Source organism: Phalacrocorax aristotelis, chromosome 12, assembly GCF_949628215.1.
Source record: "Phalacrocorax aristotelis chromosome 12, bGulAri2.1, whole genome shotgun sequence".
NCBI lineage: Eukaryota > Metazoa > Chordata > Aves > Suliformes > Phalacrocoracidae > Phalacrocorax > Phalacrocorax aristotelis.
In genome coordinates, this window is record NC_134287.1 from 14,779,032 (window position 1) to 14,805,375 (window position 26,344).

General features: G+C 36.3%; 1 protein-coding gene across 3 annotated transcripts in view; it reads left to right on the forward strand.

Moving 5' to 3' along the window:
• ATRNL1 (attractin like 1) overlaps positions 1-26,344 on the forward strand; it is a 522,986-nt gene that overhangs the window by 261,725 nt on the left and 234,917 nt on the right. For all 3 annotated transcript variants that reach the window (XM_075107503.1, XM_075107501.1, XM_075107502.1), the window contains exon 25: positions 10,204-10,265. In XM_075107503.1, coding sequence (XP_074963604.1) covers positions 10,204-10,265 — 62 coding nt within the window. The remainder of the gene's footprint in view (positions 1-10,203; positions 10,266-26,344) is intronic.

Sequence of the window (26,344 nt, forward strand, 5' to 3'; positions counted from 1 at the left end):
CAGTTCAGAAACGATATTGAGATGCAGAGGGGGTCCAGGGGAAGTGCAACAAAGATTTTTAGGGACCTGAAGCACACAAGCTAGGTTGAAGGTGTGGAGCTTGGGCTTGTTTAGTCTAGCAAAGAACCTCCAATAGTAGGCTACAAATAACTTGTGGAGGAGTTAAAGAAATTATGAAGCTAAATTCTCTGTGTGAAACAAGGGGCAGTGGTTACAAGCTGCACCTTGGGAGATTCGGATTCAACATTACAAAAATCATGATGTTAGCAAAGCTACATTGAAAGAAGTTTCCCAGAGTGGCTGTGGAATACCCATCCTTAGAAGTTTTCAATACTTACCTGGAAAAAGACCTGGTGTTGACAGTAGCCTGGCTTTGAGTGGGAAGTTGAACAACATTAGCTTGCGATGTTTCTTCCAGCCCATGCTTCTATGACTCGGTGATGCTCACATATGAGAGCACGCTCCATAACAGGTGCAGCTTTCCTAGTGGGAGACTCTTAAATTTATCAAGTCATAATGAGATGTCATAAGAAGTCATAACAAGAAAGCTGAAGAGAGAGGGAAATCCAATTCTAGCAAGTGACAGAAATGGCTTTTCCTTAACGTAGTTTGATGAACAAAACCATATCATGATGCAGTACTTCTCTTTGTAGTAGAATTTAGTCGTTCAACTCTGCCTGACAAATTCCCTGACTCCGTTCTCTTCATTTCTAGATTTAATTTTCCTGCCTGACTATTTAATCTACCCAGGCTCTTAAAAACCAGGGTTTCGGGAGATGTTGTCTAGATATCTACTCTTTCGCACTCAGTTTGTAGGAGAGCTCAGTCCTGCAGTGTTTCATGTCTGAAGTAACTTTCCAGTACTATAAGTCTTTGTTTCAATTACTTTTAATCTTATTTTATTGTTTAATTTTGAAACATACAGTTTCTCCCTTGTCTATGTCTTTTAATTTTCTTTCATTCTCTCATCGTCTTTAATATTAAATATTTCAATTTCTTAATAATGTCTCTATTAATCATTATGAAAATATTTTGCACACTGATTTAAACTGTAAGTTAGATATCAGTTCCCCTCGGCCATATTTTCTCCTTCACTTCTTGGAGGTTATTAACTGAGGGTTTCTATGTGTGGTATGCATTTGTGCATATGTCTACACAAACACAAAAGTAAATAAAGAGGTGAAATAGTGGTGTTTGCGTATTGAATTTAATAGGCAAAGTGCAAGGTAGGAAAAAATTCAGCTGTGAAAACCTTCTTTAAGAATGTCATTCATCTCAATTGAATACAAACCTAGATTGTCTTTCAGCCTTTCATGACTCTGAATAGTGGAAATAATATCCTGTAATTATTACATTGTTTGAGAAAGAAAGGGGTGGATATTTGTATAATCTAGTGTATGCCATCATGAGAGAAAGGACTTCAGCACGCAGAGATAATTTGTGGAAGCTGTTTATCAAATCTTGATGTGAAGGCTGTGATTCCGAGTCTGATTTTCTTTATCTTTCATTTTTTACTTATGTTACCAGTATGAAAGTTTTGCTATCACTAATTCTCATAATCTGGGGGGACTGTTTGTCAACATTAGAGTAAATTCTTTACTGGCATCGACACACTAGAAAGCAGTGGGATTCTGCCAGCAGGCACTTAGCTCCATATTGCTTCTCTGATCATTTCATCCCAGGAAGAAGAAATATTTCTTTTTTCTAGTTTAGTGTTACATTATTTTTCAGAAATACCCAATCAGTACTTAGAAACTATGGGAGAAATTTATCTCACCTAACATTATTTATATTCTAAGTTTGACATTAGGTCTATAATCTATACTAATCATAAACTCCCTGTTCTGTTAGCAGAGAGAAATGGAAGCTCCATAGGGTAATTCATTCCACGTTATGAGAGTCCCACATCTATTTTACAGTCACTCACCTATGAAGTGCCTTCCTGTCTCTGCTGATTATTATAAACTAGCTGACTAATTTTGACTAGATTTACACATTTGACTAGATTTGCCATGTTCCACATGGCAAAAATCAGATGAATTTTCTTCAAAATTTCTTCAAGTTCTAGGAAAGCCAATATATAGAATAAATGTGTGATGTTTTTAGCCTCTGTGTGAAAAAGTTTAATGCTTCTCTAATTTAGACAGAAGTGATTTGGATTCATTGTTGTTAAATTTGTCCTTTTTTTACCGTGTTCTCTTGGAAATTTTGTTTTCCAAAGGAAAATAAAATACTTTTTTTTTTGCTTTGCCTGTTAAATAGTTCTATTGGGAAAATGACAGAATTTCCTACCATCTCTTTCACTGGTGCAGGCCACTCTTCATATTCAAAGTCCAATGTGAAAGAACAGTCATCACCATTTTTTAACTTCTCTAATAAACCACCCCCACATAATTGTAGTAATATTTAAGCAAAAAATCAGAGTATCTGATCTTTTGTTATGTAGTTACTGATTATTCGGTAACATGTATTTACTGAGTTTAAAGGTATCCAGTTGGTGACCGGTCACAAGTGGTGTCCCCCGGGGCTCCATGTTGGGGCTGGATCTGTTTGATATCTTTATCAGTGATCTGAGTGAGGGGATTGAGTGCCCCCTCAGTAAGACTGCAGATGACACCAAGTTGGGAGGGAATGTTGATCTGCTTCAGGGTAGGAAGGCTCTACAGAGGGATCTGGACAGGCTGGAATCAATGGGCTAAGGTTCAAGGTGTCCAGGTGCCAGGTCCCACACTTGAGTCATGACAATCCCATGCAACGCTACAGGCTTGGGGAGGAGTGGCTGGAGGGCTGCCTGGAGGAAAAGGACCTGGGGGTGTTGGTTGACAGCTGGCTGAGCATGAGCCAGCAGTGTGCTCAGGCAGCCAAGAAGGCCAGCAGCATCCTGGCTTGTATCGGGAATAGTGTGGCCAGCAGGAGCAGGGAGGTAACAGTGCCCCTGTGCTCGGCACAGGTGAGGCCGCATCTCGAGTACTGTGTTCAGTTTTGGGCCCCTCACTACAAGAAGGACATTGAGGTGCTGGAGCGTGTCCAAAGAAGGGCAATGAAGTCGGTGAAGGGTCTAGGGGTTTTATAAGGAGCAGCTGAGGGTGTTTAGAGGGGAGACCTTATCGCTCTCTACAACTACCTGAAAGGAGGTTGTTGTGAGGTGGGTGTTGGTCTCTTCTCTCAAGTAAAAAGTGATAAGATGAAAGGAAATGGCCTCAAGTTGCACCAGGGGAGGTTTGGTTTGGAAACTGGGAAAAATTTCTTTACCAAAAGGGCTGTCAAGCATTGTAACAGGCGGCCCAGGGAAGGGGTGGAGTCACCATCCCTGGAGTTACTTAAGACACGTAGATATGGTGCTTAGGGACATGGTTTAGCGGTGGACTTGGCAGTGCTAGATTAATGGTTGGACTTGATGGTCTTAAAGGTCTTTTTCAACCCAAATGATTCTGTGATTCTATGATTTTATAGGGTTGTTTTTTCGATGCAATTATTATATAGTATATAATGCATTTAAAATAGTTTATACTTTGGTCTCTTCAGTCATGTTTCTGAACAGTATATATCTAAACTTCACATCATAAAACAAAGAGCAAATTTGAATATTTATTATGTATCTAAATTTTCCAACATCCTGTTTCCAAATTATCACATTTTACTGATAAAAATGTTACACACAGAAATGTGCCCATCTATACCAATATTTTCCTCAGCTGTCTTTTATACTTCTTATCTAAAGTTGTCTCAGTCAAAAAGTGTTCCTCAGAAAGTGTGAAAGAGGACAGACAACAAAATGAGTTAGTCTTCATGTCTAGTCAGTATCAATGTCTTTCGCTTCAGAACATACACAGTACCAGCGTGGGATTATACAGTAGTTTTATCCGAGAAGAAATTCGATTATAGTTTTGATGATACTGAAAGAAGTAATAATTTTGTAGGTGTAAATATGCATAATTGACACATCCCAGGCAGTTTAGTTTGGGTTATGTTTGGTCTTATTGTATTTTGTTTCCAGGTCTAATAATTAAACCATGTACAAAAAGTTTTACCATGTATTTATTTTAGTTTCTCCTATTTGTTCATTATTAATTTATTAACAGTGGAAGACGAAAGAATTGTATTAATAGAAGCAGATGTTCATTGTCTGAGTGCCTGACCAGATAGAAGTTTGCATTAGTGGACAATTCACAAAATTGAGAATAGATTAAAATTGCTTCTTGTGTACATTTTTTGAATATATGAACCATTTTATGGATTAGGTTCATGCTTACTGCAAATGTGGAATTTTGATTTAGTGCACTCCTGTTGTGCCTAATTTTCTTTTTCTTTTTCCTTTTGCTGGATTGTTTTTCTTAGAATTGCAGACACTGCTTCTTGACTGCTTCTTTCAAACTAAACCACCAAATTCTGAGGCCAGACTTACCATTTCTATATGAAAGATGTCCCTAAGTTAGACTTTCAAGATTGTCTCATTTTTGTGGTGGAACAGTTCTTGACCTATTGTTCTGTAGCACTGCATTACTGCTGCATGCGATAGCCAAGGTGAATGTGAAATGAAGTATCTAGAGCAGTGGGAAAAACATCTGTTCCTGCAGACATTAACTTTTGAAGGTTGGAAAAATCCCTGTGCTCAAAAGTTGTTCCTATTTCAACAGACCTGTTCCATCCATCATTATTCAGTGTAAAGTGTATTTCCTACATCATGCATGTAACCAAAACATCAGAAATTAGGAAATACCATACATTGAGATTTTGGGTACAATGCATCCTAGTATACAGTGCTCTCCGGCATATTCTGCTGGATATTTGGCCTTTGAATCCTCAGTTGCTATAAAAGATTTATCAGCAGTCACAATGCCTTGTCTTCCAGTTAGGTTACGTGATGAAAAGAACTTAAGTGCTTTCTTAGGGTTTTATATTTTGTTGTTTGGTTGGTTTTCTGTTCTTTTTTTTTTAAAAAAAAAAAACAAACATATATTTTTCAAAGGCCTGAACATGGTAGACAAAAAAGATGGACTCATCAGTAATGCTTGTTGGAGCAATCAGCTCGTTTATAACACATCAGCTTTTTCTTCATTTACCTTTCTATCTTTTAAGACTGTGAGCTGGAACATGTATACTTAACACATTTTGCTTGGAATCTTTTCATTGTCTCTCAATTTTTATGGTTGTGGATTTCAGAAAGTATCTACATTCATTCTATATATTGGTATGGGTATTACTTTGATTTAATAGAATACAAATGTAGTGCACTATAAGATTGTGCATGAAAATTAATTGTTTAGTATTTTAGTTTATCCAGGTAAAAATACAGGCAGAAATATTAATAGAAAAAACACCTCTGGTAACACTATTCCTAAAGTTAAAACAGCAAGACGAGGTTTGTAGATAGAAATTTGTATCATTTATTAAGTCAGCTGGATACCAGGAAAAGTTAGACAAACTTTCAGACACACAAGTCCTTCTTCATGTCCATTGCAGAATCATCAGACTTCAAATCTAAATCCAAGTTGAAAGCAATTGCTCAGAGTTTAATTATAGAGCATTTTTCATAAAACAGTCTCTGCAGTTCTTACCCCTAGGTCCTGATCCTTACAACTCCTTCACAAAATGAAGCTTAAGAGTAGGATACAAAAAGCATTGGCTTTAGTACAAGTATCAGTTTTAGGGCACATTATAGTTTCCTTGCACATGCTTATCTCTTCATGTTTCACAGGTTATAAACTATCCATCTCTCTTTTTTATTAGAACTTGCCTACCTTATCAACTCCTCTTCCTCTCTCACATATCCCCTCTACTCCAGACAAGAAAGATATTATGTGATCCAATATACTAAAATGAGCAATCTTCCCAAACTCTGTTTTGGTTTGAAGTCCTCTATTCTGGGCATTAAAAGGAGATTGCATGCTCAAGAACTTGACTCATTTTTATCTTGTGGAAAAAAATATTGATGCATACAACTCTTTCTTGGTATAACAGATCCTCGTAGCTGGAGTTTCACCACCATTAGAACATTCCAAACTACCCCACAAAAATTCATCTTTTGTCACGTTGCTCAAGGTAGACATCCTAATCATAGGGCAACTTTAATTCTTGATGGAGCTTGTCTCAATTTTATTTTTTTAAATGCACAAAAAGTTTGAAAAACTTCTAGGTTTTTCTGTGAACCAGGTCTTGAGATTAGACTTTGCTCTACTGGAGTACAAAGCTAGGAATGATCATCATCTAGTAGTTTTTTAGCAGCAAATAACAAAACTTTAGGTCAGCTGCAATTCACATGGGATTGGCTGCATTCAAGGGACAGTCCAATGCTGTAACCAATTTCTAAGGAAAATAAAATTGAGTAGTGTTAGGAAATCAGACTAAAGATTTTGTTGCATATCTTGAGGCCCTCAAAATATGGTTCTTTGTTTTGCATACAGTTTTGTATGTCTTTATTGTGAAAATTATAAACTCTGATTCACCTTAAATTTTCTAATTAATTTATTTTTCTTTGCTGTCAATAGTAGAGTATTTAAGAAAAATAAAAATCCATTTTGTAGTTTTTTGCAAAACCTGTCATTATTCATGTTGCAAGGCAACAATTTGTCTGTAACAGTATTGGATCATAAACCCAATGAAAGCTTGTAGTGCTGGCCAAACAGGGGAAAGAACTGCAGCTGTTGTAGTTGACGAGAAGTTCCCTAGCGTGTTCTGTGAAGGTGAGAAAGCTGTTCGATAACATTTATGACAGATAGCTCTCTATAAGCTTGCTTTTGAAGAGAAGCATAGATCATGCACAGTTACTGAAATGTATCTGCGTCTATAGCCATATCTGTAGCTGCCATATTGATGTCAGTCGTAATTTCCCTTTTAGAAATGTAATGCTGGTGAATGAAAGAATTAGCACCTGAAATTGTATTTCAAGTAACGTTTTATAGTACTATAAGTAATCCTACTTCCATTTTTCATTGTTAAGCTATGTAAAGCAGATGTATTATTGCTCCTCTTTCTTCAAGGGAAATAGTTTTACACTGAAAATTGTGTTCACTCAGAGAGGCTATCCTTTGCCATAGAAAATTAGTTTCCGCATGGCACTTGGTAATTCTATTCCATAGGAAATGATGGAGACAATATTTATCTTCATCTTCATTTGTAAGAGAAGATAGAGATAATATTTGTGGAATCCATAGGCTTATTAGACATTTTGGTGAAACTGACTGCTACGTGGGCATGATACAAATTAACAAGAGACATATTCATCTCCAGTAACTTGAAGTCCAAAGTTAAAACCTGGGGTTGAAAGGATTTTCCTTGCCTTGTCCCTTGTCTATGTAGGCACAAGAAAAAAGACAATAACATTCATACCTAGATGAAAATCCCATGGAAATAAATCTTTTTAATTGTATTATGGTTCTTTGTGTCAGGCTTAGATTCACTTGCTCCTTAGTGACCTACTTATAATTAAAATATGTATTCTTTTTGTTAATATTGTGTGCTGAAATTAGTCGAAGATGCATGCTACTCTTTTTCAGAAAATACTGTAGTTCATCTTTTAAACATGAACTCTATTGTAATTATTAGAAGATAATGTTTGATTAAAATCTGAAATAATTTCTGGGATGGAACATCAAATTTTACTGTTTCTTTGCTCTAAAGTATGAGTACTTTCAAGAATATCCCATATAACCAAACAAGTAATTTTTACAGACATAAGTTCTTCCATAGGTTTGCAAACATGAACTCCCGCAAAAGAACATTGCAATTGGCTTAAGTATATGATTTGGTTAAGAGAAGGTGGAATATGTAAAATAATCCTTTTGTGTCTGTTTTTGTGCAAAAGCAATCAATTCCATTTTAAGCTTAGGAATATACAAATCATATTTAATCATTAATAGGCATAGAAAATAATTAAATTGTTGTAAATCTGCCTACTTCATATTTGCTGTGTGTTGAAAAACAGAAATAAAGGCACTACAGTTTCTTAGAAAAAATTGATATAAAGCTTTCCTGATATGATTGTGATCAGATTGCAGTTTTTGATTGCAGGACTTTCCCGTGACTGTAGTTGTTTCTAGACTAACAGATGCTGTTAATGAATGCTGACACCTTGAATGAAAATAACGGAATTAATGCAAAATATAAATGCTCCTTCAAGAAATAGCTTTTTAACAGGTCACGAAAGGTGAACTCTCTTGAAATTGGCATTTTTTTTTCTTTTTGTGTCCGTTCATCTCTTGAAGTATGATACTTGTGAAAAACATTCTGGAAAAGCCAGCAGTTAATTTGAATACTGAGTATTATTTAAAGGGAATCCAGCCTGCATTTAAAATAAAGATTGAATATAGAAAGCTTTTGGATTTCATAGAAGGTATTCTTAAACAATCATTTATGCTTGTGATGCACTTTATATTGGGCCAAAGAAATCTTCAGATGTTTTCTCAGATTTTATCTTTTCTATGTAAGGTTGCATAGGCTTTACAAAGGTTACATTGACTTTAACAGATACGTTGACAATAATTTTGCCCACTATGTAATTTCTTTTCAACTTTTTCATATTTTTACTCCCTAACGTCTCTGCATATTGACACAGCTAATGTCATGACACTAGTTTATGTTAAAGTTTCTGAGAACTTAAAATATCTGCTTACATTAGACAAATGCAAAAACATTTGTAAACCAAACTTGAGCAGTGAGTCAGAGAGTTCTTTCTCTCTCCTGCTATGTTCCCACATGGTCTTCAGCTTCACGTCTCCACAGGCTCCAAGGCCAGCACGTAGCTTTTGCCCTGATCCGAACACAGCAATCTACTTAAGCTAGGCACCCTGAGATTTCCTCTCTAGAGACGAGATAGATGATAGCACTCAAGGAGCTTAGTACACTAAATTATTTTCTGATTAATTTATCGAGTATCTTTCCTGATAATTTAGGCTGAGAAATTTGAAATATCTGCTTTCTGTACTGAATTCCAGAGCTCCTAGAGTTGTTTGAATTGCTTGCAGTTGTGCATTATTAGTGAAGCGAAAGGAGAAATTACATTTTAGAGATGTGTTTGTGTGATGGTAACCCCTATGCTTATTCCTGGAATTATGCTGTTTACATGCTGTTCCTTCCTTAGACTTCTAAGTAATCTGACCTATGGTTAGCTGTGTTTAGCTGGCACAAGGCACAGGAACACCATTATAATACTAAAGTTTATGTTATAGTTTTGCCCTAAAATAAAAATAAAAATAAAAATAAAAATAAATTATTGAGTATCATTAGTTATCATTTCAAAAGTTCACAAGTCAACTGTGGAAGTGAATCAGAGTAATTTGGTGTAATTACGAGTCAATATCAGTCTTAAATCCACAAAGATCTCAAAAAACAATTATTTGTACAGACTGGGCATATAGTTAGATAAACACTTTGTGCAATTCAAAGTAGAATATCTTCACTGTATATCTTCAGTTTGATAATTATACACTATGAAAAAATGAAGAAGACTTAAGGATATTTGGTAGATATAACTTAAATATTAAGGACTGCTCTTAACATTAGCAAAAAGTAATTATAATAATAATTATAGGCTCTGTTGCATGCAGTGTGAATGTGGGTCTGTGTATATATGCTGTCTTAGAGATAATTATTAAATCTCTGTGAAAAATTACAGTAAGGAGTTGAACTAATACATGTTCTGGTGAGGCTGTAAAAACATAGCCTAGAAGAATATTTGTTACTTTGTCATTATAGTAATTTGTTTTGAAACAGTTTGTTTTACTATGCACCAGATTTATTTTTAAAATTAACATATGCATTAATTTAAATATTATGCAATTAAAATGTATTAAATGTATTCATTTTAAGCACAAGATGGTTTTTGCCATTTCTAAAACCTTGTTTCAGTGTTGTTATTAAAATGGAAAATGGTGATAGTTAAGAGTTGACTATAAAGAAGATAATTTATATCAATATAGCTCCTTAATATTTTGCATGTTGGTTTCATTGTTTATATCAAGCAAGTTTTATGTGGGTATTTTTTAAACTTTACTTCAGTAGAAAGGTTATGTTCCATTGTTTATATTTTGACCCAGGCAAAGTTGTGGGAGTTAGTTGCTCACCGCACTTTATGGTAAATGCAGGTGTGTGCACACCAGACTGAAGTTGCACTTAAAACTAATCATCTGTGGAGCCATAAAGCCCTAGCCCAAAAAGAGCTGTTGACTCTGAAAATGTTGTAATTTACTTCTATTTTATTTGCAGATTGCCTTCTCACAGCACAATACCATCATGGATCTGGTACAGTTCTTTGTCACCTTCTTCAGGTAAATGCTTTTTCTGTCTTCTGACTGAAATCATGCTGATTCTTTTCCATCAAACCAATATCTTAACCAGCTTCTTAATCTTAAGAAATGCCTGCTAGGAAGCCTTTAAACTGTGTTCTCTAATTTGCACCGGTGGAGAATCCAGGCCATTGCCCTGTAACTACAGGCAGCTGCTGGCATCTTTCATATATTTCATATTCAGTGGCACATTCTTCACACTTACTTCATAAAGATTAGCTAGATATGTACTTTATATTACAGTGATTAAGAGAAGCGAGCTATACTGATTTAAACTAGTAATTTGTGTGTGAATTTTTTGTAAACTTTGAAAGTTGTTAAAAATGATGATTCTGTTCAATAGGTTGTTATTTTTAATAAAGCCCCCCCCCCCCCCCCCCCCCCCCCCCCGGTCACTACTAATGCTTTAATGTGTTAAAGATTAATTGTGAAAGGTGGTGGGTGATGAATCACATTTGGATGTGGCAGCAATGCAGGAATTGACTTCAACTGTAAATGGACAAGTATTCTAGGATCTGAACAAAACTCTGCTGAAAGACTTCTTAAAAGTTCGGCTGCCATATAAAAGGCCGCAAACTTGAATATACACAGATTAGTTACAGTGGTTTGAAATCTTGCTGTGAAGATATTCCCCAATAATCATGAAGTGTATGCAAAACATGAACAGGGACAGACAAGTACGTTCGTCAGACTTTCTGTATTTCTAGAACTGCCACGCATTTATTTCACAAGTTCACGGTACAGCTTTTCTGTTCGCTTTAATTGCTGCACACTGCGGAGCTGTACCTGAAGAATCAGACTCTTAAATGCTGTGAGCAGACCAACTTCTGTTAATTGCTGTCACCAAAAAGGGGGAAGAAATGAGCAGACCCTAAAATCTTGTACCCAATGCATTGTCTAATGGAGAGTGGTTTAGTAGCTGATGCAAATCATCCCATTTCTGCTCGTTGATCACAGAGCAATAAAATGCTGGTTGCCTAAAGGTCAGTCTAGTAGTGCTTTGGGGTTTTGCTGGGTTGTTTTGTTTGTTTGTTTTGGTATTGTTGGGGGTTTTTTGTGTTTGTGTGTTTTGTTTTGTTTTGTTTTTCTGGGAAACCAGCAAGATCTAAAAAATGATGATGCTCATGCAAACCTTAAGATAACAAACTTCTGTAGAAGAAAGCAAAGTCTGTCCAAGTATGATAGAGCAGAGGGACCCTGTGACAAGTAGCCGAGGTAGACTAAAAGCAGTTTGTTTCTTCTGTATGCCCTAATGCAGACTTGGAAAAGGTGAACTATAGTCTCTTTGATGGTGAAGCCATCTCTGTAGATATTCTGCATTATCTCTCCTGTTGTGATGCTCTATCTGATATGGTTTGTTCTGGGTAAATGCAAACTCACTGTGATCCTGATGAAAGAAGAGATCTCTCTGCCTGAACAGTAAGCTAATCGGAAGCCAAGGATGATGTAATTCCCCTTACAGAGACAAAAGTTGTAGGATAGCTGGCAGCTATACTGCCACTGCCTTTGACTCAGCCCCAGTTTAATTGTATAACCAAGGCTTTCAGCTGGCACTCAGTTCAATAGGGCATTCCAGCTATCTGCAGCATAACATTGATAACTGGCCTTAGGAACCGAGATGCAGAAATATATAAAGGAATCATGAGATGCTGTGAGTAGTGCATTGCAGTAATCCAAGCAAGGTACAAAATTTAATGACAAGACACCCTCCAAAGACACATACAAATCAGGCTAAGGTTTCATGGTTATGGTGAGAAATAGAGTGTTTATTGAAATATATTTTTGTTGTTGGTTAGCCGGCAGCTCAGCCCCACACAGCCTCTCGCTCAGTCCCCACCCAGGGGGATGGGGGAGACAATCAGAAGGGTAACGCTCATGGGTTGAGATAAGAACAGTTCCATAACTAAAATAAAACAATAACAGCAGCAACAATAATACAATGGAAAGGAAAATAATGAGAGAGGCGTGAAACCCGGGCCGGGGGGAAGGGGGAATGAACCAAAAGAAACCGCACATGATGCAGCCGCCCACCACCTGCTGACCCAATGCCTCCAATCCCCAAGCCACAACTGCCCCCCCCCCCAACTGCCCCATTAATGTACTCGTCGTGGTGTCACGTGGTACGAATGACGGAACACCCGATTGGCCAGTCGGGGTCAGCTGTCTTGGCTGTGGCCCCGCCCCTCCCAGCCTCCTGCCCACGTGGCAGAGCACGGGAAGCGGGAACGGCCCCTGCCTACTGCAGGCGCTACGGTGACGAGAATTAGCTCTTTCTGCGCCAAACCAGCACAATTTTAAAATCTTGATGTGAAGGTGTATGGTACTCTTCTACAACTGAAGTGGTATTGCAGTGTCTGTAGACATAGGTAGGACATCTAGGAGCTGGAGCTCTTGCATTATGTTTCTAAGAAAAAAGAAATATAGAAGCAAAAAGAATAGCACAGAGTAGTTTCACACTTTGCAAAGCAGAATCTGAGATGAAAAGGGAAGGGAAGGGAGAGAAGCTTGAGTTAGTTCTGAATGAAACGACTGGGTGAAAAAAGTTATTTAATTACATTTTGTTCCCAAGTTGATTAACTCTGCTAGGAAGAGTAGCCTGCGCCTATTCCTGGGCTAATTGGCTCTTTCCAAGACACAAACCATTACCTTTTGTGTGGTCTTTTTCCATGTTATGCCCAGAGGCACGGAGTTTCCATAGGTGTTAAAAGTCCATTTATTTGCTTATCACAGAACCAAAACAATCATGGGTGATGTCCCAGCCACACTCCAGACTCAAAATTTCTGCAAGCGTAGCACCCTCACTGGCATCAGAGCTAGCCAATGGTCAGTCCACGTAAATGATCCAAAGAAGAAACTGCCAGGTTGTTTGTCACTGGACTAGTAGTTGCCATGTGTTGTAAATAAATGTAGGAAAAATAGTGTCTTTTACAGTAACCCGGTCTGAGAAATTTAGAATCAAATGTTTCCAGCCTAGACACCATTAAAACTTTCAGTAGATATTAAATTGGATGTTGTTTCTACAGCATCTGTAGAATATTTCAGTTAGGAAAATGGAGCAATAACTAATTTATTTTTTTTTCACACTAGTGGACAGAGTTAGTCATACCCAAAGACAGCATCAATACGTCCTCTTCAGAGTGGTTCATAGTGTTCAAGCCTGTATCTGAAAATTTGGTTTCAACAGTTTGTAGCCTAATAAAATTATTTTAATAAGGGTTGGTTGGTTTGTATGTTGGTAACAGTAATAACCCAGGTCATATTTGCTAAGATTACTGAAAGAGAAAATAATTATGTTTAAAAACAATTTGAATGAGCCTGATAACAAAACATGTTTCAACCTGCTTTGATAAATGTGCATTTGCATTTCCTCCATCTAGTATTATATTTTTCATATTTATATGCATGTGGCATAACCCTGTTCACCCTGGCTGCCTAGAGAAAGCAGCAAATATATTTTTTTTTTACAATAACAGTTTTTTAACAACCATTCAAAAGTATAATTTAAAACTCTTCCTTTATAGGGTGTATGTCCCAGAGTAAAATATTAAATGCATGATTTACTGCTTAAATCAGAAACATCAAAATAACAAGCATTTTTAGAATTTTCCTGATGTATCAAGATCAACTGTTTTAAAAATATTGTTCTGTAAGGAACTTATTTAAAAATATACATAATAAAGTGCAAAAGGTACGATTAGATCTGCAATTAATGATTGATCTACCAAGACCCTGTTTTTGTATGTCCCAGAACAGAAAAATTATAGAAATAAAAGTTATTTTCAAAAAATAAGCAGAATATTACAGAAACCGTAGCGCTCCAGACCATGATATTTATAGTGAAAAAAACACCTATTTAATTTCATTCTTTTTATACTGGAAAGTGTCATTGTATCTACTGGTTCAGTGACCTTTTCTCTAAGAGTAGAAATGCAATCAGATATGTTAGAGTAGTAACAGATTCCTAACTGTCTTATAGAAACTGTGGTATCTGTGTTGCTTCAGTCAATGCCTTGAAGACTTTTAGCCGTCACACAAATTGAGAAGTGTGTGACTTTTTTTTTCCCCACCTGCTTTGAAGAAGTACAGATCTCATTAGAAAATTTCACAGACAGTTAAATGTGAATGATCTTGCTTCTTCTACTGAAGAAATGCAGTTCCCACAGTTAAAGAAAGTCTATTCCTGTATTACCCTGACCAGTAAAACACTCAATAAGCTAAAGCCTGGCTTTTTTTCCTAAACTGTAACTGATAAAGAAGTTTTCAGTGTTTTTAAGTCTTACACAAATATATAGTTTCAGTTGGTGTCCAAGTTCCTGGTTGCCAGGACAATTTAGTCATTTCATAATGGTATATGAAGTATCTTTAGTTTCTGAAAACATTATTTATTTTTTCTTTGGATCATATTTTATCATGCATAAAAATTGACAATATTCAGTAGTTGTTAGTTTTTATTCTATATGATTTGTGTAAATTCAGAATTGAGAGCCAAGAAACTCTTGATTTCTAAACCTGCTTTTAGATAAAATTATAATTAAGAATTTCTAGCAGTAGTCACGCATTTCTTGGAAAATTATTTATACCGAGAATCTGAAGCAGGAGTTCTGGTAAGAAATGTGGTTTTGTCTCATAATCAAAACCCAGGCAAAGATTAAATCAGTAGAAGTGGCAAAGGTTAACTATTAGTATTTTTGTGATAGGTACTGATATGCAACTGCTGTCGTACCTATTTTTTTAAAGCCTATTTCAAACCAATAGTACCAAGGCTAACTACTCAGGCACTTTCTCTGCGTGTGCACCTTTATGCTCTCAGGACAATTTCCTCCATTGTCTCTGGTTCTTGGGGTGGAGCTGCCAGCAGTGGATTTTATGTCAGGCCAGAATGGTGCACTTCAGTCACTTTTATGACATCTCTCCTTACTATTATGAATTACAGACTTTCCAATTTATAGTAAGTAGAGCAAAATTAAGTAACATGGGCATTTTGAAAGTTTGAAAATCTTTTTGTGTGTGCTTTAAGAAATTCTGTGAAAAATTATGGCCAGTTGGGATCAGAGGTACGTTCTTTCTGACAGAACTTCCTGTAAGCATTACAAGTGAGAGAAAACAATTTCAAAATATACCCAGTGTTTATTGCAGGAGGAAGGGATGGGCATTTAGGTTAGGATGAGGACTAGTAGCATGAGCTACAAGAGGAACTGCAGCAGATACTGAACACTTATCACCCCCACTTCAGTTGTGTTTCATGCAGTGGGAGTGGATGGCTGCGCTTCAGCACATTGTATCAGATCTCCCGAGAGCTTCAGTACCTGAATCTGCCATTCTGGGTATAAATTTGCAGCTGGTGAATCCTTTCTCTTTACTGGCATCCTTTGGTGTGTCTGCCTGGCTTCGTGTTTTGTTTTTGTTGAAATAAAGGGTGATAAACTATTGCTAGATTTTGGCATGCTTAGCTTTATGAGATCGAATATTGATCTCCATCAGAAAGAGAAAACACAGTGTGTTGGGATCAGATCACGCCCACCATGGCTGGGTTCTCAGAAAGTGCAGAAGTCTTATAAATCTAAATTAGAATATTTTCTGGTAACATGAAAATCAAGTTATCTTAGCAAAATGGATTTTACATTTGGGGCTAGGATAAAATTGATTTTTACTTAGTGATGCATTAAAGAGTTTTCCCCTCACTTAGAAGCAAATAGTTGTTTGACTTCCACTGGGACAAGCATGTCTCTACTGCAGTGGGCAATCTGAGTAGGCGTTTATTTTGTTTAAAATTTTTATTTTGAATTGTGGAATGCGGCTTTGTGTCTTCCACTGTCTAAATCGCCTGAAAACTTTGTCGTCACTGTAGAGTTATTTGATATATTCATATTTCCTGAGAAGGCAGCCACTTGTTATCAGCCTGCAGGCAAAGGAGATTCCTCAGTCCCACTAGACTGGTTGTTCTTCAAAACAACAGATGAGTCATTTAATCCCTTGGTGAAAAGGAATGCTTTCCATTATTTCTTTCTTGGTTTTCTTTTTGTGTTCGTCCTTTGAGTCATTTGGAAGTGCATGTGAGTGCACAAGTGCTTGCTGTATTTTGATTTCAACATACACTGTTCCTCAAAGTACGAAATAATTGCTCAGCTTGATATATGAAGGTGGACTATGCAAATGATATGTAGCAGATATGGGCTTTTCCTTCCTCCAAGTAGGTGCATTTAAAATTTTGCATTTCTCACTCCCTGTATGTATCAAATACAGTAAATGAGAGCTGCTCGTTGTGCCTGGTGAAGTGCTTAATACCAGTTTCTGCTCAGTTCATAATAACTTGAAGTAAGTTCTGGAGCTGGTTAAGTGCAGAGGGGAGTTGTAGGGTGAAGGTTTGGGTGACAATAACAGGATTTGAAAGTTTTCTCTTTTATTTTTAGTCTTTTTTAGAGGAAAAAAGAGAAAATCTTAAATTGCAGTCTTCATTGTATGTGGTGCTATAGCCTAGCACTCCAAAAAACATTTTGTCACTTCTGCTTTTATAAAATGTCATTGGGATCAAAGCTGCCACTTATGTAGTAGTGTTCACCTCAGAGGTCTCAGAAGATGGCACCTGAAATATCCTGCCCAAGATTCCTGAAGAAAGCACTTTTTAAAATTTTTTTTTTTAGACTCAGTACTTTGCAGGCTCCCTTACTCTGAGACAGTTCTGTAATGTTCTCCTTTCAGGGATGCATCTTTTTACAGATACACTGTATTTTTTTTCCTAAGAAGCATCATAGAGAATTAATATTGTGTTTGTATTTTGATTCCCTACATTTTATATTGTATTTTCTTAAATCCGATTAGTCAATTGTTTTCTTAGAATAAACCAATATTGGCATTCACAGCTTAATCCTAGTCACTTTATGAAACTCCAGTTCACCGTACTTAAAACAAAAGAACTAGAACAGGTTTTCATCTGTGATAAATGGACTTTGAATTTTGCCTTTGTCATTTTCATTCAAAAGAGAAGCAATTCTCTCTTCTTATGACAGGGTATATGTACCAGTCACAAAGTTAACTTCAGAAGTTTGTTTCCATATGTAAGTGTATAGTGCAGTGGGGCAAAAGCTGATGAAGAAAAAGAATAACGAAAAATAAAGGAAGTAAAAATTAGAAGGATTTTCCTTTAGGCTATAATGTCATTGTCCATTATAGCAAGTGACATGCAGCTTTCTCAAGCACTGTGCCAGTCTGTCTTTGCAGGCGCAGTTGGTATGGCGTGCTGTGAAGTGAGTGACATCGAAGAAATGAGCAATCTGTTTATAGCAGTAGAGAAATATTCAGAGTTCTTGTGTTCAGTTGTAATAAATCACAGAAAGAGAGAAAAGAGAGTGCTAGACTGTGTGTTATGCTGTGGATTTCATAGATACTAAAATATTAAAATTAATTATTACTTTTGAGAAGAGACAACTGAATGCAAAAATAATTCATCTAATGAGCTTTTTTAATGGAATATTAAAAAAAATCCCAGCAAAATTTTCTGGTACCAAATGAAGCATTTTGTGTGGAAGATTTTGGGTTTTCTAATTTATTTATGTATTGGTGTTTGGGGTTGGAGGGGTCACATTTTTTTCAATAAAAAGCAAAATTATGGAAACTCTGCTGTGGACTCCAGAAGCCACATTAAAAAGTAGTTACATCATCTATTTATATTTTTAAATCTTAATTTAATCTGCATATGTGGTCCAATTATATTTCATATAATAATTGTTTTTTTCTGTGATTTCAATGTTTTGTGATATTTTAGGAAAGCCCTCTACAGTTTCAAAATTATATTTCTTTCCTTATATGTGTTGAGTCTTTTCAGTTGAAATTATAAATACCATGTTGAGAGCTATCGGGGGCTTTGTATTCTTTGTATAGTGCAATTACAGAACAATAATGATGCTTCCTTGGCTTGGAAATCTAAAAATTCTTACTCTGTCTTCAGGAAATTGTCATGTTAATAGGGCATTCAATGAGGATACTCATGACGTTTTTACACTTACCACTTCAAATATGTTCACCTCTTTGGAAAAGGTATTGGAAATGTTAAAAAATGAAGGGAAAATTTCTTTAGCAATTTAGTACATTTCTGGATTATATTTGAGTCTAATTTAGTAAGCAATGCTGACATGGCTTGGTGGCTCTCTGCCTTTTATATTTCTGTGATTTATTATCAAAGGATAACATCTGCACTAGAGAAACAGTGCAGTGGAAAAAAAAGAATGAGGGGAAAGCATCATAAATATTTCTTGAAATAATGCATATCTTTTGGTTTGGAAGGCTGCTGAAATGTGGCATTGGTTGGCAGTCCTCCTTCCCCAAATTCACTAATAGACCGCAATTAGAATAAATGAGTCCTTTTTTCCCCTTAAATTAAAATCTTAAATTACTATTATAATTCAGCAAGATCATTGCAAAAAAGCTGAACTGACAGCTTTTTTAAGATTGACATCTATTTTAAAAATAGAAACAATATTTTTGAATTTCTAATTCTTCTGCAAATATATTGAACACAGATTTTTTCTTCCATTTTTAGGTCTGGATTTTTTATATATTGCATCACTTGTTGAGAGAAATATAGAGTATTTCACCCATGAAAGGCAAAACCATAAAACTATATGAAATATGAAAGTCTTTTCCATGAGTAAAAGAAACATAATCACACTTTATGGGTGTGATGTTATATTTATTCTATGGAGATTAATTTCAGTTTATGTTAGATTAAGCCCCTTTGATTGTAAATCTTCTTTATTTGCTGCTTCAAAGAGGTGAAAGGAAGAACTGCTGAGAGTTAAAGTTCACATCTAGAGCTTTATTGCGTAATATATTTCAGAGTCCTTTTAAATGGTTCACTTTCATTTGATATTGTATTGGCAGAATGAAATGTGAATGTTGGTCTTCCAAATAGCATCCTGATGTACGCTATATCCATTTTCCCGTTTTAGTTGTATATAAAGGCTGTTCACATAATTGATCATTCATTCATACGTTACTATAGTAGCTTCTGGTACCGCTCGTGGCATATTTAATATGAAAGGACAGCTTTACACATATATATATGCATTATTTATATAAGTAGGAAAATATAAATATAAAATATGTATGTGTGCATTTATACATTATATAGTTACTTTTTAATAATTATTTTATTTAATGAAGTTATTTTAAAAACCTGTATGTTCTCTGTAACATTTCAGCACATGTACATAACAAAAAAAAACAATACTTTTTTTTTCTTAATAATTTTCCTGCAAATAACAAATTCCCTGCTCAAACACATTTCATTCTTCCTTACCTTCAAGAAGTATTTTGATGTTTCGTTGCACAGCAAAGACCAATAAACCCAGGGTTTGTAGGGGCAGTTGTCAGAGATTATTTTAAACTATTATAGGAGTTTATGCCTCAGGACATGAAGGATTAAGTTGATTTTCTACATTCAATATATATTAATAAGCAATTTTACACAGATGTGGTAACTGTTCTTACTAATAAACTAGTATGTTTTATATGGATATTTCACTGGTGCCGCTTACTTTAAAATAGAATTTATATAAAACGCAGTAGATACCATTGATACTGCAATCTCCCTCTTTTCAGTTGCACATTCAGAGGTTAAATTGTGAAGCTTTATTAATACCATTATTGAAGTTTTAGTTTATTGTTTTACTCAATTTTGCTCTTCTTCCTCAACAAAATTATTTTGGTTACATTTTTAATAGTAATTTTAAATGTGCTCCTCTAGAGACTTCTTACAGCATGCTTTTAACAGTATACTTTTTTGCTTTTAAGGCTCATTTCCCGTTCATTTATTTCTCTTAACTTCATCACAGCAGTCCAAATTTTCTGTGCCACGACATCCAGTGGTCCTGTGGAAACCAGTCAGAAAGCTCCATGGCGCAGGGGTACCTCTTTGATTTGCCCATGACCTTTTTTTTGTCTCCTCTGAAAGGTACAGATCTCCGCTGCCAAAGCCAGTCTCAAACCAGAAAGGCTGCTACCATGAAAAACATTCACCATGGCCAACTGGCCACCTACAGGCAACAAGGATCTTCTACTACAATAAATCTTCATTACTTCCAAAATAAGTTACCCTCTACATGCTGGAGCATCTCAGCCTGCGCATCTAATCCTCTGTTTATAATTTGTTGTATACAGAGGCACGCATTGTGCTCCTAAGTGTCAGAGTTTGGGTGAAGCACTCCAGGAACACCTGCCATCAGTACTGTGCTACCCCATGCAGTATAGGTGTTCTGGGTAGAAGTACTTGAGTACACTTGTACACTTTTGTTTGATTTCTGTTGTTGTTTATATTGCTATTTAAGCAGCAAAACAATCACATTCTAGAACTCCATTCTTCTCCCATAAAACCTACCTAATTTTATTTTACTTTGATATATGTAATACATATATTCACATATATTTCACAGAGGTATACTTAAATTTTTTCTTGAGTGGAGTTGCAGTGTACGTATGCGAATGGGCCAGGCGGCTGTGGTGCAAACTTCTCAGATATTTTAGAAAATAGTGTCAGTGGGGTAATTCAGACTTACCTTGTGGAAGTAATAGTGATCTTGGATCAGAGCTGTCCTTCCCTACTTTTTAGTGATTGGTTGGCTGGGCAGCTAGAGATGGCCTGATGGTTAATTAATGAGAATTCCTCAAAAAAGAAAAAAGGTAGGAACTATGCAACAGAATCCAGCTGCAGCAGATTGACAGTATCATCTCATGATCACAGTCAGGTTAGAGTTATTCTGGAAGCACCTAAAAGGTGGTGCTACCTTGGCGGAGTTGGAATGAATTGTTTGATTTGGGATTTCAGAAGATTAAGCATGTAGCCATATCGGAGGTGATTTCTTAAAGGGGCTTTACTCTGAATACAATTTAAGATGTAGCTGTAACACAAGTCATATGCAAAAAGAAATGGTGCTTGGATCAGATACTGCTAGAGGATATGAAATTTCACACCCAACTGACTACTACTGATTCAAAAATGTTATGTCAAGTTCTGAGATTTAAGTACTATCTGCCATTTAAAAAAAGAGAAAAATTATTTAAAAATTTTTGTTCATGTCTGAGCATGCCTCCTGTAGTGGCCAGTGTAGTAAGGCAGTTAGGCGATATCCTTAAAGCTAGGCTGTGTCTGAGATTTTTACGGCTCTCTTCTTTTAAATAATTAATGGTATCCCTGTGTTTTCCAGGTATTTTTCTTCATAAGGCCAGGGAATGAGATCTTTTTCTGAGGAATTCCTTTACAACCTTCCTGTCATAGTCAGTAATAGTGCTCCAAAACAGAAATAAATTTTTGTCTTCATGTCCATCTGCTCTGTGGGAGACGGAATTCTGTAGAAAGATCCGTTACACTGATCTGCCAAACTTCTCTTTGCTTCATAAAAACGACTAATCTCTTTGATTCTAACATACAGAAAACCAGGAATTTATTATGTGGGAGGAGAGCCTCCCCTAGCTCATTGTGTCTGAAAACATTTAATGTATAAAGCTTAGGATCATCAATGATCAGTGTCTCATCTGCCAGGGAAAGAGAATGTGTTGACATACTTTCTGAATTGAATTTTTACTCAACAGCCTGATTACTCTGTCCGTGGCTCCATCTCAGCTTTCCTTCTTCCTTTTATTCTAGGTGAGATAAATACCAGTTCCATTTGTTTCCAAGTAGAAGTACTCAGTTTTTTTGTGTGATTCTAAGGCAGAGATGTATGAAGACAAGAATTGTAGTATTTTCCTATACCAGGAGTAGGAAATTCTTTAGATGTGGTCTCCTGTTCTCCTCAGTTAAAAGGACTGCTCTGTGGTAGGTGGAAATCTTCACAGAGGTTTGATGTTTCCTTGGGGTATAACTTGAGTCTGCGCTGACGATACTTGAGAGGTGTTAGGCTGGCATTGAAGAACACTGTGTTGAAATGCAGGAATCTGAAATCATTGAAACCTATTCTTTGACCTATTCTTTTGGGTTTCTTTTTTTCTTTCTTTTTTTTTTTTTTTAATTACATGTTAAATACTCAAATAAATGAAAAAGCTTATACCATTTAACTGTTGAATTTATTCTAAATTCTGATCCCTATTGTATACACTGTCAGCCTTTTCTCACCTTAGAATAACTATGTATTAGTGTTTTCTGTACCTGCAGAGCCTTTCATGGCAATTACTTTGCCGTGTGAACTGCAGAAAATGGTATACAGATTTTCTATTGCCATCTTTAAGAAGTTTTGTATATATTAAATAAAAATGCTTTCAGTTGTCTCCTCTGTATGAATGTATTTTTTAATCCATGAGCTAAGGTATTTCCTTTATGCCCTTGCAATGTTTGTAAATCTTAATTTAAGACCTTGGTCAGTAATTTTATGAACTGCATCTGTGTGCAGATACTGTTCCTGTTAATCAACCATGACACAGTAAAACAAATCTAATGTGGACATCCTTTACCTTTCATTCTTACCAAACAGCATTCTGCCTGGGAGGACCAGATTAGTAGAAGTCAACATATATTTCTAACTGTTATTCTTTTTTTTTTATAAGGTTGGTAGTTGTGGACATGTGGGAAGTGAATTTTAGGGGCAATTTTGTGTCTTTCATGAGACACTTCATGCAAGAGTTATTTATGGGAATATATGGGTTTTCAGGATTGCAGCCAAAACCAGCATTTTAATCCCTGTCATTTGGATAAGAGGAATTATCCATGTAATTAGTTTTAAATGAACTTGAAAGGTGTTGCTTAACTTGTGTAAATTCCATCTTAGAGACAAGTAAATAAATACAAATTTGCATTTAAATGATTTTTAGAAATACTTGAAGTTTTAAATAACATCACAGATATTCACAGACACTTCACATTCAGACATTTCTTTCTCTTTCCAGTTTAGAAAGTGTGAACTGAGGGCTTGAACCCTTTATAGGGCTTTAAGACTAGAAAGTTCACAGTTGAATTAAGTTTCCCTTGGGTTCCTTTATTTCATGGAGAACAGTGGGGGAAAAGTTGGAACTCAGGAGCTATTGCTATATTAAAACAGAGGCAGGAAAAATTTGACCTCAGAATGGGACATAGATCCAGGCTGATGGGAAAAAGCCCTGCCATATTTAAGTCTGTACAACAATGAAATACGTGTAGCTGAAGAGGAAAAGGTTGCCCAGCTATTAGCTGCTCAGTTCCAGAAAACGGAGTGTGGGTTGCAGCCAGTGCCTGGAGCTGCTGGTACTGATGGTGTTTCTCACGACCAGCAAGAATACGAGAAGGATGCTCCTGCATCACCTAGATGGTAATGCTGGCCTAGTAGGTGGTGTCTTTCACTGGCTGTGGCAGTGTGCTGGTTCTGGCTGGGTTCTGCATCTAGGCAGGATTCTGACTTAGAGGCATTGAGTCATACGCCCGCTGTGGTAGCCTTGCGCCAGTGGCCCCTCAGCCAAGCGCACACACCAGGGGTCTGATCCTGCCGTTCCTTGCATACTGAGCAGGACTACTATTGCAACAACATATCATCAGTAGGGTAAAACTAACCTGTCTCACGATGATCTAAACCCAGCCAAGACCAGCACAGGCAGCCAGAGCTCTCTTAGACCACAAAACAGTCACTACTGGCTGTTATGTCTTGGTTCTGCAGGGTCAGCCAACACACTGCATTACCATGGACTGGAGGCTGCATATTCCACTCCATTGCTAGCCAGGACTACTTTCCTCTAAGCCTTCACACATTTTAATTTGGAACCATAACGCTTTATTCCCAGAATAATTCAGAATTGCTAATCATTGAAACATTCCTACTTCTAACAGTGTTTGTAAAACTGTGTGGTTCAGAGAAATTTAATTAATCATTAAGAACATAAAAAATTTTATACTGCTCTCATACATATCAGGCTCCTAATAGCATGTTTACAGTGCTTTGTGCTTCAGATAATCCTGCTGAAATCTTTGGAGCTGCTTGTCATGTGTATATTAGTTAACACAAGTAAGGATGGCTGAGCCTAGCACATAATCATAATCATAAACACAATGTTCTTGTCAAGTGCAATGAGAGAAATCAATTGCTGTGACAATAATTGCTATTCAAAGTCATGGTTTTAGAAAAATAATTGTTCAATTATTTTTATTTTAGAATTGTGCTTGCTTTATAACATATCAATTAAAATGTGCTCTATTTGCCAATAAAAAGATAGTAAATAATATGTCAGAAAAGCAGTTCTTAGAAAAACAATATACATGATCTCTTAGGAAACTTTTGCAATATTAAGTTAAAAACATTAACTTAGATAAGAGACTAATTTTCTTTGCATGTGTCTACATTAAAAAGCTTTTTGTCATCCAGGTTTTTTTACTGAATACCGTTTTTTGTTGTTTGTGTTTAAGAAACCCATAGTTAGTATGAAAGAGAAACAATAGAGTTCAGGGTCACTGTTAAGATTGCTGGTTAGTGAAGTGTACATTTTTTGTGCTCTTGGGGAAGATAGTGAGATTAAGGGGCATGAGGTTTCTGGATCTAGAGGGGTATTTAACTATTGTTTCACTTAACACAGCAGGATTCAAGCAATTAAGCAACAGTTGCCTTGGTGGCCCAACTCCTATTTTTTCAGAAGAAGGCTTAGGAGGAACTTTTATAATATGTGTGAGTAAACACATGTGGGCAGTCAGTGAGGCTGCTGTGCACCTAAATAATTTAATGAAAGTAATCTTTGGGCACTTATGTCTCTGTTAGTAAGCAGTGTGGACAAATAAGAGATCTTCTGTTGAGTAAAATGGTGCTGAGGACCTGACGTCCTCACTATGTGCACCTTGTCATTTTTTCAATTTGGACTAGCCCATTTGTGTCTGGAATATACATTGCACATCTTCCAGTTCAGTTTCCACATCATGAGCTCCAAGGTTGCTCCACAGTGTGAGCCAAAGCACAACAGTGGTGACAGTCAGGGAATTTGATCTAAAGCCCACTCCAGATCCAGACTGAAGCAGCAGTGCAGGCATACCCCTAGGAATCTAAGCACCTGTCTGCCACATGTGTTTGAGCATGGTAACAGTATAACAATGTTAATGTGATGCTGCATCGAGGTAACAGACCATCAGTTTTCTTGTGAGTTGTTAGACTAGTCTTGACAAACTGTGCTGCACAGATATGCTTCTCCAAAGGTGGGCTTAACTGGGGATAGCTTAGGGACTCTGCGCCACCCTCAGCTGTGCGGAGCTGCTGTACTTTGTTCCCTGGTGTAATATGAGCACATGTGATGGGTGCTTGAAGCAGAATCCCACACAATTTTTAATTTTAATAGAATTAAAATTATACTCGATTTACAGTAAAGTTTAAAAAATTGTTTGCTTTCATCCAATATGGAAATTTATACTGACTTATTATGTAAATTCGTAGCTTAACTAAAATCAGAGAAACAACAATTATTCGTGCATGAATGTTTACATACATTTTCTGGACATTTTAATTTCTCTTTACATGTTAAATAATAAGAGAATGAGAAAAGATAGTGAAGGATGGAACATTTTGTCTTGTTCTCATTACCTTCCATTTACAATATTGGTCCTTAAAATATTTGTATGTAATTCATGAAATAGTTCCTTTTACATCACTGCAAAAATAAATAAATTATTTCATTTTAATGCAAGTACTTTTTTGGTACAATAAGTAACTTACAGGCATTAATATGTAATGAAATAAAAAAGGAATTCTGTAATATATTTATAACGCATTCATAGAGCTTAAGGCACAAACGTGCTGTTAATTTGTCTAGTCCAGCCACACTGACCATTACATTCCATGGATTTTCCCCTGCATTTCAGACTGTTTAATGATGATCTGCAGGTTTCATTTTAATTTGCGAATACCAACATATCCACTAATTCCCCTTATGGTTTGTGCTAGTGATTAATCTTAGTTTTTAGCCTGCCTCCTAATCACACACACACACACACAGAGAATAGTTTCTCGGTTACTCGGTTATGGAAAACGCTGCCCTCTCACTCCTCAGTCAGGTCTGTGAACTGCACTAAATATGTCTAGATATGACCTCTGTAAAGTAAAAATAGGTATGCAGGCAGGAATTATTCCTTG